Source organism: Solanum dulcamara, chromosome 3 (genome assembly GCF_947179165.1).
Source record: "Solanum dulcamara chromosome 3, daSolDulc1.2, whole genome shotgun sequence".
Taxonomy (NCBI): domain Eukaryota; kingdom Viridiplantae; phylum Streptophyta; class Magnoliopsida; order Solanales; family Solanaceae; genus Solanum; species Solanum dulcamara.
The window spans coordinates 74,846,907-74,859,456 of record NC_077239.1 but is presented as its reverse complement, the minus strand read 5'-3'; the positions used below and the strand labels follow the sequence as shown (position 1 = coordinate 74,859,456).

At 35.5% G+C, this 12,550-nt stretch overlaps 2 protein-coding genes across 2 annotated transcripts; both read left to right on the top strand.

Moving 5' to 3' along the window:
• The first annotated feature begins 3,111 nt into the window (after window positions 1–3,111).
• LOC129882931 (uncharacterized protein Os08g0359500) lies at window positions 3,112–7,532 on the top strand. Its single transcript, XM_055957439.1, has 6 exons — window positions 3,112–3,220; window positions 4,221–4,407; window positions 4,810–4,969; window positions 5,061–5,098; window positions 5,189–5,426; window positions 7,052–7,532. Exons 1-6 carry the CDS (start codon window positions 3,216–3,218, stop codon window positions 7,144–7,146), a joined length of 723 nt encoding a protein of 240 aa, XP_055813414.1. The 5' UTR covers window positions 3,112–3,215; the 3' UTR covers window positions 7,147–7,532.
• Window positions 7,533–8,135: 603 nt separating this feature from the next.
• Window positions 8,136–12,476, top strand: LOC129882930 (WD repeat-containing protein GTS1). The gene is made up of 8 exons (XM_055957438.1): window positions 8,136–8,659; window positions 8,758–8,965; window positions 9,049–9,144; window positions 9,775–9,849; window positions 10,588–10,698; window positions 11,267–11,358; window positions 11,579–11,663; window positions 11,964–12,476. Exons 1-8 carry the CDS (start codon window positions 8,535–8,537, stop codon window positions 12,315–12,317), a joined length of 1,146 nt encoding a protein of 381 aa, XP_055813413.1. The 5' UTR covers window positions 8,136–8,534; the 3' UTR covers window positions 12,318–12,476.
• Window positions 12,477–12,550: the final 74 nt, after the last annotated feature.

Sequence of the window (12,550 nt, the reverse complement as noted above, 5' to 3'; positions counted from 1 at the left end):
TGGAGGAAGACTAAGGGCAAATTTGGAAATTGGAAAATAAATTTTTTCATGAAGTGCAAAAAAAAAATGGACTTGATCACCACTTGGGCCTAGGTGGCCATCCATAGTGATGGCCAAAGCCCACATGGATTTAAAAAAAAAGAAGAGAAAAAGGCCCAAAAGATGACTTATTAGTCATCTTGTTTTTTTTTTATTTTCTAGAAGCTTCAAGAAAAAAAAAGAGAAAAAGAAGTAGAGAAGTCCAAAGATGACTTAGTAGTCATCTTATTTCCATTCCTAGAACTTTCAAGAAAGTTGGAGAAAGAAAGAAGGGAAAAATTAAGAGAGGAAAAATTGGCATAGCTAGGAATTTCATCCCTTGAAATCTTATTTCAAAAATCATTTCTTCTAGTATTCCAAGCAAGTTGAAGGCCCTAATCAACATAGAGTGATTGTTGGAGCAAGAAGACTATTCATTCTTGCAAGGCACAATTCTAGCCAAGTTGAAGAACTAAGTGGGAAAGGTAAGGTTTCAATCTTCTTTATATGTTATGAATGGTTGGTATATGTTGTAGAGTGAAGAAATGGATGAAAATTCATAAAAATATGCATGTAGTTGTGTGGCAAAATATGGGGGTGGTTTGACAATTTATGGTGAATTGATTCTATTTAGTGTTTTAGTTGTTGTTATTGATTCTATGTTGCCAATAAAAGCTTAAGGATCCTTATAAAGTTGTAGTAGTTGGAGACTTGTTTTAGAAGTTTGTAAATTTAATATAATGTTCTTGCATATATGGAAGCTAATATTGTTAGTATGATGTGGTTAGTGTGTAAATTATTGGGTTGTGGTAATTGAATTTGAAAGAAGGGATTAGATTGTTATTGTTCTTATTGGAATTGGAAGGTCTTGAAAAAGTAGTATATTGATTTGGTATGGTTGTTGGTAAATTGACCGAGTTGATATCTCGGATTGTTGTTGATAAAATTGGCCGAGTTAGATTCTCGGGGATGATGTATTTACAGGGGAAGTGTTGTCAAAATTTCGGTAGACAAAATGTTAGTTTAGAATGAGGTTCTTGGATACCTATAGCTAATGTTGGCATTCATTAATCTTGTTATAGATTTTGGGAAGGCCGAGAGTTAAGTGGGATTGACTAAGGAAGCGGACAAGGTATGTAAGACTTACCCTTTTCTTTCAAGGCATGATCCCGATGTTATGGTTTCATAAGTGCTTCCATATTTTCTTTGTTTTCAAAAGTTAGGTGTCAATGGTCCCAAGGGAATGACTACTTTTTCTATAACCCGTCAATGTTTTCCAAAATGTCTATAGCTTTCCAAGACAAAGGTTTGCAGTATTACAAGCTTTTATGATAGTAATGATAGATATGTTTTACAACGACATTGATGACGTCAGAATGAGAATATGTTATAATAGCTATAATAAGAACTGGTTCATGTCTAAAAGGTTCTTGATATTACTCTCGTCTTGATTTTTAAATAATAGTCTCATCTTATAACAATTGTTCCTTCAAGGTGAGACGAAGCGACCATGATTAATCCATAATATAATCGGAGGTTACCGACCTTCCGTCACTCCGATAAATATGCGACTTTCGTTGGGCTCTCGTGCATGCTGTCTATATGTATATGTATATGTATATGGGGGATATGGGGAGGTGTATATGTGGCGCTATAGACGCATTCCCACCTGATCAGTTGGAGTAATTTTTATCCCGGACGCGGGATGCCCGGATGCGGGACATATGTGGGCGATATGACATGTTCTATTTTCTATGTATATGAAAAAGAAATGTTTTTAAAGGAAAAGACAAGCATGCATGACATCCGGCCTAAAAGGCACTCATATGTACATGTTACTCTCTTATCTCACTTTATGTTCTATGATTCTTATGATATGGTTGTTCATACCTTATGCTCGTTATTATGCTGATTTTCATGCATTACATACTCGGTACATTACTCGTACTGACGTCCCTTCTCGTGGACGCTGCGTTTCATGCCACGCAGGTAGGCAGGCGGACGAGTTCGGTTCTTAGGAGCTTCACTAGCAGTACACCAAGAGCTCCAGTTGTTTCGGAGCTTCATTTTATCGGTACTACTTTTGTGTATATATTTGGGCACGGCAGAAACCGGCCCTCCTTGTGGTCATATGTATCTTGTTTAAAGGCTCGTATACAACTATGTACAGCTACATGTTTTGCAACTTTGTTCGTCGCTGTGTAATATGTTAGCAAAGTCTGTTGACGCATGGTTATAATTATGCTATTAACAATGGTATCTCTCATTCGGCCCACTCAGTAGTAAGAATAGGATACGTGTAGTAGGTGCTCGGAATAACACTTTTGGGTACCCATCGCGGCCCTAGTTGGGTCGTGACATTAAAAACACAAAGGAACATCTGCAAAAATAAAAAATAGTCTAAAAGCCAAAAACTACTTAAAATAAGCTAATCCAAATACCTCTAAGTCTTAAAAGGCTATTTTTGCAGATGTTCCTTCGTGTTTTTAAGCACTCATTTTTAGGACAAAAAAGTATAAGCTAATCCAAATACCTCTAAGTCTTAAAAGGCATAACATAAATCCTACAAAACTGTAAATAATTAGATACTACAATCCATGTCAAATAGCTTATTCTTACAAAATTTATGTTGGACTAGGTAAAAGTTTACTAAACCTTTGTCGAGCAAAATTAGGTCATAAATAAGAATATTTTAGCCTATAATTTTCAATACAAATTTATGAGGCAATTTATGTATTGTTTGCTCAAAAGAAGCGGTCAATATATATATACTAACACTAAGGAGCCATTTGGTGTGAGATATAAGATATTATAATTTTAAAATAAAATGTAGATTTATCTTATTTCACATTTGATTAGAGGTATTAGATAATCCTTAATTTAATTATCCATCATTTTTATTATAGTAATAATATAAGTTATTTCATATATATAATATAATAACTTATCGCAAAATAATTAATTATGAAATAACTTGTTCTCGATCAAACGAGCCTAAAAGATAGACAAAATTAAACCTACATAAAAAAAAAAAAAGAAGGGTATAGTTGGAAGACATTGGGAAGTGAGCTCACACGTTTGAACTACTACTTAAGGGTTCTGTATTTTGCTGTTGTGCGGCTACACTTTATTTTTAGGGTTTTTCAGTCTCTCTTTCTTTTACCTCTTCAAATCTGCGAAGAAAAAAATATTCAAATATGAGGTAAATCTATAACACTCCATCTTCCTATTACGATTCCAACTGACTTCAATTTAATTTTTTTGCTTTTAATTTATATATTTTTAGTAAGATCTCTGCTTATTATTGTCTTTTTTTTGGGATTTTTTGTTGTTGTTGTTGTTGTTGATGTGTTTATCCATTTATGTATAACGGTGATTTGTAATTCATGTAGTCAGTATTGCGCTTTTGGTATCAGTTATCCTCTGTTATTTACTAGGTTTAGGGTAATACGCCTTCTTGTTGATTTTACCTTTGAGCTCACTATTTATTCTTATCTCTAATGAATGGAAACTGCAGATATTTACTCTTATCATCAGTTTTTTGTTTAAAATGATTTTATTTATGGGTAAAAAAGGAGCTAACCCTCTCAACACCTTTTTTCCCAAAAGAAAAAAAAGAGAGATAGAAACGAATATATTATTGAATGGACTGTGAAGTGGTAATCTTATTCATTTGGATGTGCTTGCGATTTGAAGAAGATTCTTAGTTCTCAAGGCGGCAAGTAGTTGCACTATGTTTTTTTTTTTTACGATTTCTTGTAGTTGTACATTTTCAGGACTCATGAGCAATTTTATATGCATGCACACATGGTTTTTAGTGATTAATTCTCCTTTGCTTAGTAGCTAGTTGAAATAGTAACTTTGCTATCTCTATGATAGATAAAAACGAAAGTTGACATGGTAGTTGGATCTATTGAAGTCAAACTAGAAATGTTCTGGTTAGTTTCATGTGAAATATTCTTTCCTGAATGGAGAAGGTGAAAATTATCTTCTCTAGCCAAATATTAAAATGATAGAATGACTTCCTATTTTAGTTCGTAAATTAGCTTGGTGATGTCACATTGTTTATCTGCTTAGAGTATTTCTTTTGTCATCCTCTGTATGTGATTATATTGTGACTCATCTAATTTGTACAACATCTCCTGCATATATATTAAAATTTCCCTCTTTTAGCCAAATAACAACTTTTTCTTGGTTGGCAGTCTCCATCCTGAAGTCAAGTGGGCACAAAGGCCTGATGTGGTGTATGTCACGGTGATGTTACCAGATGCTAAAGATGCAAAAGTAAACTTGGATCCAGAAGGAGTTTTTAACTTTTCTGCTAATGCTGGAGCAGGAGACCGTCTCTATGAGTTGAAGCTTGAGCTTCAGGATAAAGTTAATGTTGAGGTAGGAAGAAGTTATTTGATTTGATTACATCATTGGATTGATTTGAATTTTCTCGTTATTCATTTCATGTTTGTCTGTATTATATTTCCAATTGGGGCAGGTTAGGTAGAACTAGCGTCATGCTGTAAATCATGCTTATAAAAGCCAAATCACAAGTGTAATTGAACCAATTTGAAAGTTAACTTCATAATTTAGTTACAATAAGATTTCACAAGTATGTGATTTAGCAATCATAAAATAATAACAAGGGGATGGTATTTTGTGTGATTTAGGCATAATATATTGGTGAAGAGAACTGGGTAAGATGAACATACAAATTCAAGCCAGCCTTTGATTTAATCACTACAATTGTCTATCCATGTTGTATAGAATTGCATTATAATTTGTAATATCATTCTGAAGGAGAGCAAAATAAGTACGGGCGTGAGAAGTATATTCTGCATTTTGCAAAAAGCAGAGCCGAAATGGTGGACAAAATTATTGCGTGGAGACGGTAAAGCACCACACTATGTGAAAGTAGATTGGGACAAGTGGGTGGATGAAGATGATGAACCTGAAGCTGGTATTATCTCTATCATGCTCTGTCAATCTCTTACGGTAGTTGTTATTGCACATGCAAAAACTAACTTTGTTACTGTTTCAAACATTTTTAGGTCCTGGGGATATGGATATGAATGGAATGGATTTCTCAGTAAGAATTTACTGCATTACTCTATCTTATATGTTGCCTTTTTGATTTGGAATATCTTTTGATCTTTCTCTTCACTGGTGTAATTTGTAGAAATTCGGTGATATGGGTGGAATGGGAGGTGATATGGCTTCAATGATGGGCGGAATGGGCGGAATGGGCGGAATGGGAGGAATGGGCGGAATGGGCGGAATGGGAGGAATGGGCGGAATGGGTGGGATGATGGGTGGAATGGGTGGCATGATGGGTGGAATGGGAGGTGATATGGCTGGAATGATGAGTGGAATGGGGGGTGGTATGGGGGATGACCTTGATGATAGCGATGATGAAGGTAATTTGACAGCTGTGAAGTATGTATAGATTGTTGCTTTTTGTTTATGTTGACGTGTTAGATTTGTATCCTCATGATTACAACTATTATGTATTTTACGCTTCTTTTGGGCTTTCGTTCTGCATAAAAAAGTTTTCCTTTTCTTTTCCTCTCCTCCGTAACGCACAGGGTGGGGAAGATTTTAATAGCAAACCTATTGAAGCATTCTGTGTTTAATCTTGTCTGGGATTTTACAGGATTCTTCGAAATTGATATGGTTGAAATGGATGAGCTTAGCTAAATCCATGTTGTACTAACTGTTTCTGATTGTATTCAATTAGGACTCCAAGTTCTGTTTTTGAAAAAAAATAAATCAGACCTCCAAGTATGTCTATAAATTATAAAATCCCGTTGCAAGATCAACTATCAGATTGACAAGTTTATTTATTGGAGTCTATTTTGGCATAACTGTCTTCAATTCCCCCCTCACTGGCTTTGGCGTGGGGTTTGCGGTGGGGAGAGCAGTTTTTATTGTAGAAAACAAATTTGGGTTAGGTGCAATTATACGACTCGAGTGTTGATCAATGAGAGTAGAATTTTAAGGAGATCACGTAGAATCAGCATTTGTAATAAACAAATGCTTCAAAGAAAAAAGAGAGCACAAATCTTAACTTCTTTTTGAAAGAATAGAGTAGTATACAAAGAGTAACAGTTATATTGTTTTAGTTGATAGGATTTAAGGTACTTGACTTGAGATGTGAAATCGTTGATTTGATGACATTTCACAGACCATTATGATGAGAAATCAAGAACTAGAAAGATTCTAGAACTTGAGAAGTAGATAATAGTGTACGTCTCTTTTGATGTGTTTCTGGATGAAGTTTGACTCCTAGTCTTGCTTCCTTCCAAAAGTTGATGGTAGAGGCAGATAAGTTTGAGATACATGTTGTAGATATGTCAATCAGGATATTTTCCCAAGGAAGTAACGACATACTTTACCATAGACAATTTGTGAAGAGGAGATGCATGTAAGCTCAGTGCGGAGGTTGGCTAGATGGGTTCAGGAGAGGTAGAGGTAGACCGAAGAAGTATTGAAGGGGTAATTAGATAAGATATGACACAGTTTCAGCCTAGTGAGGACATGACCTTAGATAGTAGGTTGTGGAAGACACCTATTAGGGTAGAAGGATAGTAGGTAATAGTGTGTTGTCTTGCTATTAGCTCATATTAGTAGTCGTAGTTTAACTACTGTAGTTTCTTGTCCTTTGATTTCTATTAGTATTTGTTGTTTCTTCTACCTCAATTATTGTATTATTTTGTTGTAGTTTTCGTTTTCTGCTATTTTGTTTTGTTTTTTATTCCTTATACTTTCGTTACTTCTTTTTCGGGATTGCTTTGTATTGTTTGTCTTGAGCCAAGAATTTATCGGAAACAACCTCTCTATTTCTGAGATAGGAGTAAGATCTGCTTACACTCTACCCTCTCTAGACTCCACTATGTATGTTGTTGTGCCATAGGCAATTTGCATTTAAAAGAGTTTCCAACGTGTGTTAATCGTTTGGTTGCTGTCCAAGGTTCATTAATGTTGTGAGATTTCCCCTCCTAGTGTACATTATATAAAAGCTCAATTTTTTTCTCTTCTGCAGAACAAGAAGTGACAAAGACTTCAGCTAAAGCTGCTGAGACGGTAGATGGGGAACCTAAAGAAGACACCAGCAAGGCAGGAGGTGAGGCTGCATAGGTAAGAAGTGTAAGCTCAGCCAGGCTCGAGTGCATAAGTAGATGTTGCTGCAGAGACCAGTTGGCTTGCTTTCAGCAATGCACTATAGTGGCATGGTTATAAGTCGTCCCTTTCAGTTCATGAAAGTAATATAGTTTATCGCGCATGGGAGTTTGTTATGAGGCACATTATTATCATTTTCATCCAAATGAGCTGGAAAACATACCTCTATGCTCAAAATTGTTGACTTTTGTACTAATGTTTTAGTTCAACTTATAATGGTGTTTGCATGACTTGTATCTGTATCTTCCTGACCTGCCTTCTCTCTTTTAGATGGTTCTGCTTAAAATATCCAGTTGTTTCTAGAACTAGTTCAACATTTTAGAGTAGTAAAAATGCTTGATGAATGATCCTGTGTCTCCAATTTTTTTTTTCATTATCCGAAAATATATAACTAGATGGATGAAATCGCCAGTGAACAAGCAGGTTGCTTAATTTTGAATTGGTTTATATATCAGGTTGAAGGGTTGGCATATGAATCCAGTACTTGATGTATCTTCCTGCTTATATAGTTCTATAACTATAATGGTCATAACCGTTAATTTACTTATGGTTGGTTAATGTTTATTTTTTGGTGAAAGTCTTGCAAAGCATTGTTCCAAGTTCTCACCAAAAGGAGTAGAAAGTTTGCAAATCCAATTATTTTGAAGACATCTAATGAAGTAGGGCATAGCCAAACTAGAAGACAAGGTGGAAACTGTGAGTTCACACCATTCAATGAGAGACCACCTAGTTGAACTTAGACTGCAATGATAGTGAATGTGACCTCCGCGCTCCGACCTATTCAAATTAAAATAGAGTATTTATGACTAAGAGAAATGGAATGTCAATTGCAGGGTGAGAGAATTTTCAGGGTAATTATCATAAATCATTTTCATACTTTATGAAATTCAATCGAGGAAATAGGATTGATATGACCAGGAAGAATTCTACGTTAGATAACAAGGAATGTCAAGGAGGACGTGACACAGGCAACATGTTTGTCTGTCCTTCCTGTGATACCTCTCCTTCATTTTTCTTCATTTTATCATTTTATTGTGTCATTCTATTCACTGTACCATAACACTAAACTTAACATTCTATTGCTTACCACAATCCTTCTTTGTATGATAAATAACACCAATTATAATTATAATTATAATGCATATATTATAATATATTTAAGATCTCAAATTTCACACACACTAATTTTTGAAAAAAAAAACTCAAGTCAGAATCAAGGTGCTTGTATTGGGATTGAATCAAAAACCCTAAGCCCTAAATAAATCAACAAAAATAAAATGTCCAAACCCTAAACCCGCCGGAGGTTTTATTTCTTCACTGTTTTTCCTGCTCGAAAGAAGAAGAAAATGGATGGCGCAGAGGAGATGGAGATCGAACAACAACCATTACACAACAATTCTAAGCGATTTGGTATCAAAAACTCTATTCAGACTAACTTCGCCGATGATTACGTTTTCCAAATCGTTCCAAAGTATTTCTCTCCGTTTTTTCTTTCACCTTTTTAATTGATTCTTGTTATTAATAGTAATTTTTGGTCCTAAAATTCTCACTGAATTTATGTGTTTATAGGAATGATTGGACATCAATGGCGGTATCACTCTCAACCAATGCGATTAAATTGTACTCTTTAGCTACTGGACAGTACATTGGGGAATGTAATGGTCATTCTTCGACTATTAATCAAATTTCCTTTTCGGGTGCTTCATCGCCACATGTGCTACATTCCTGCTCTTCTGATGGAACTCTCAGAGCTTGGGATACCAGATCTTTTCAGCAGGTTCCAAAACTTTTATGTGTGTTTATGTTTTTTTTTTCCGGATGTTGTTGTTTTGTTTTTGATTTCAAATAGATGGAATACAGGTTTTATCCGTAAGTGCTGGCCCTTCTCAAGAGATATTCAGTTTCTCCTTAGGTGGAGCTAATCATAATCTGCTTGCTGCCGGGTGTAATTCTCAGGTACGAAGCCTTGTGGATGCAAATTAGCAGTGGTAAATTTAGTAGAATCCTAAGTTTGAGTTCTGAATTTTAGAACCACGACTTCAATTGTTGATAACCGGGTTCTAAACTTAATATTTGTAGCATATTTAATGAATTTCTCAACACAAATACACCGTTTGAACAAAAGCTACTGGGTTTGGCGAACCCATTTACGGACTTCTAGCTCCGCCCTTGTTCGTGGGTGCCCTCTGCATCGACTAAAGCAGCAGCACGTGTGAACTTCGTGTCTCTTAGAATGTGTGTATATATGAGAAATGAATGTTTTAACTATATATATGATTCAAGCTAAGGACAGTGATTGACACCTGCTGGCTGGTGTCCAGATACTATATCCAACCCTGGAAATTAGTTAGTTTGGTCTGTTATAAACTATTCACTGCTTGCTTCAGCCTTCAAGCAAGAATTCAAATTGTTTGAAACTACAAAAATAATTCTACTTTGCCAGATATAATTCCTAAGAATTCTTTTATTATATGAGGGATGTGATTTGGCCTATTCTTTTGACTGAGGCACATGAAATAACTTAGCTCTATTTAGTTGTATGTGATATGTGGAAAATGACATTGCATTGTGGTTATCTTTGTACAGGTTCTCTTTTGGGATTGGAGAACCAAGCGTCAGGTTGCGTGCTTGGAAGAATCTCATACGGAAGATGTTACTCAGGTGTGTTGCTCTACTAGTTTATGGACTCATTTCCCGTGCATTGTTGGTAGTAAACCAGTAAGTTTATTGTGCAAAGTAATGTTCTATAAGTTAATAATAGTTTTTAACTTTTTCATCAGTGCTAGAACAAGTCCACATCCATGTATGTTTGTACAACATTGCAAATTGTTTTTCTAAGAGCTGAATAATCTGAAATTTCTTTCCTAGTAGCATGATAGTAGAGAAAATTTAGTATCGTCAAGTTTTCTGAATTATTATTTAATGCCAGAGGTGCTCTTTGAGTATTTTCTGATTTCTAATAGTATGTATTGTATTCTAATGATGACACAAAAGAATGGTAAAATATAGGCATACTAGGTATTATCTTGCTGTAGATTATTAGCTTGTTTTGAAGTTTGAGTGCGTGAGACTTAATTGTACTTTTAAGTGCTAATTTTCCAACTCTGTTAAAGTAGTTGGATGTTGTGCTGAACCTGCTATGGTTTTCAGTCATCTGATTACTGCTCCTCTACCATTTGCAGATGAGATTGTGGTGTTCATTTCATGTTTCCTTAACTATCTGAGCAAGAGGAGAAAAAAATAATGACTGACCTAGTTGCGATGCAGAGCTTTTTTGATGCTTTTAATCATTACCAAATGCATGCCCTTTCAGAGTCTTTTATCTTCTTTTTTTTGTCGTTTAGAAATACTGCAATATTGTGTCTTGAAGTCTCTTTTATTGCTTGTGGTCACTTTTAGGTGCACTTTATTCCAGGCTATGATGATAGACTCATTTCCGCATCGGTTGATGGATTGATGTGTCTATTCGATACTGGTGGAGATATCAACGATGACGATCAATTGGTATCGGTATGTCAAAAAGAACTTTTGCACTCCTTCATATTTTCTGCTTATTTCATTTAAAAATTATAACTACAAGTACTTTGAGATGGTGCAGTCCACTGAACACTAAGGTGTAAAATTATACACTAGCTGTAGATCGATAGTAGGTCTTTTGTCTTACTATACTGTTATGCTTTTACTGAAATCCATGCTTTTATACCTATAGAGATGTGCCAGACTGCTACTGAAAAATTTCATGATCTCAGTTAACTTGTACTCAAAAGAGTTCGTGTATTTTAGTTGTAAGTTTTCGGAATCTCTTGTTACGACTTACGAGAACACGACCCCCATCCATGCTCAGTATATGACACCTTGTCCTCCTCTCACAATGATTTTGAATTTCCTTTTTTCTTTACTTCTGAAATTGCTAGTTTTGACATCAGTACATTGTATACATTTAGCTATCTTTGAAGCAAAAGCCTAACATATTGCAGTTTTATTGATTAATGAGCGGTATTATCATATTTCTATCTTCCGTTAAGTAGATTTTTGTTCTGTTTGACTGTATGCTGCTTATACCAAGATATATTTACAGGTACTCAATGTGGGAACCTCTATTGGAAAAGTGGGATTTCTTGGGGAGAAGAATCAGAAGCTTTGGTGTTTGACACACATTGAAACTTTGAGGTTTTATAATATTCATATCATCCTAATATGCTCCATTGCTCCATGCTGATTTGTCTTTTATGCTAAACTTTTGGTCCTTTTAGGACAGTTGGTGTATTTTGTATATTGTGCATCTCTGCTTGTTGTAGATATCTCTGAATATGATCTAATAAGCTAATCTGAATATGATCTAAGCTAACTTTTTACTTTTGAGGTTTTACGTCTTTTTCTGGTGGTGCAGTGTCTGGGACTGGAAAGATGAAAGAACTGAAGCCAGTTTTGAGGATGCTAGATCCTTGGCCTCTAAGAGCTGGATGGCAGACAACGTATGTGACTTGTACACCTATTAACTTCTCTATGCAGGGAAACTTATTTATCTGTTCTTGTTAAAAATATAATACATGTATGAGTTCAAAAAGAAGACGAACTACTCCTAGTTTGCAGTTGGCAGTGATCTTTGATACTTGGCAACTGCAATGTCCTGCATTTGGAAGTTTTTGAAAAGAATTTAAGTATTTATGAGATAACTTGGAAAGTCTGTTGTATTCAAGGTGCTGTGCTATTGAAAATAATTTTGAGTTTTGATAGAGTGTAACTGACTACTCCAGCTTGAATTTCACTGTCAGGTTGACTATTTTGTTGATTGCCACTATTCAGTGGAGGAAGACCGTTTCTGGGTGATTGGCGGGACGAATGGTGGTTCCTTAGGCTACTTCCCTGTAAGTTATAAAGAGCCACGAGCTATTGGTCCTCCAGAAGCAGTTTTGTGCGGTGGACACGAAGGCATCATTAGGAGTGTCTTGTCTGGCGTACCAGGTGAGACCATGGATAACCACGGTATCTTTGGTTGGACTGGTGGTGAAGATGGTCGTCTTTGTTGCTGGTTGTCTGATGAGTCTGGTACAAGCCAATCATGGATCTCTACTCTTGCTTTGAAATCTGAGAAGACTCGCAGAAAGGGTAGACATTCTCCGTATTAGCAATTTTTCCTTTGGATGGACGATTATGTTGTATATTAGTTCTTTATATTGTTGTCTTATATCAATGTTGTGTCTTAATTCATTGGTCAGGCTTGCTTCATATAAAATGCCTTCTTTCTTCGACAGTAATTGCCCAGTTACTGTATTTTGATTGTGGACTCTGTCTGTGTAACTTTATTTGCAAATGTAGTTAGAAAAACAGTATGCTCTACTCTAGCAGTTACTTGAGCCTC

Excerpts from the sequence above, each read along its gene's own strand:
- LOC129882931 (XM_055957439.1), top strand. Across the intron at positions 4,408-4,809 it reads AGGATAAAGTTAATGTTGAG|GAGAGCAAAATAAGTACGGG; the intron begins GTAGGAAGAAGT and ends ATCATTCTGAAG. Across the intron at positions 4,970-5,060 it reads AGATGATGAACCTGAAGCTG|GTCCTGGGGATATGGATATG; the intron begins GTATTATCTCTA and ends AAACATTTTTAG.
- LOC129882930 (XM_055957438.1), top strand. The coding sequence starts at position 8,535 with ATGGATGGCGCAGAGGAGATGGAGATCGAACAACAACCATTACACAAC. Across the intron at positions 11,359-11,578 it reads ACACACATTGAAACTTTGAG|TGTCTGGGACTGGAAAGATG; the intron begins GTTTTATAATAT and ends CTGGTGGTGCAG. Across the intron at positions 11,664-11,963 it reads AGAGCTGGATGGCAGACAAC|GTTGACTATTTTGTTGATTG; the intron begins GTATGTGACTTG and ends TTTCACTGTCAG.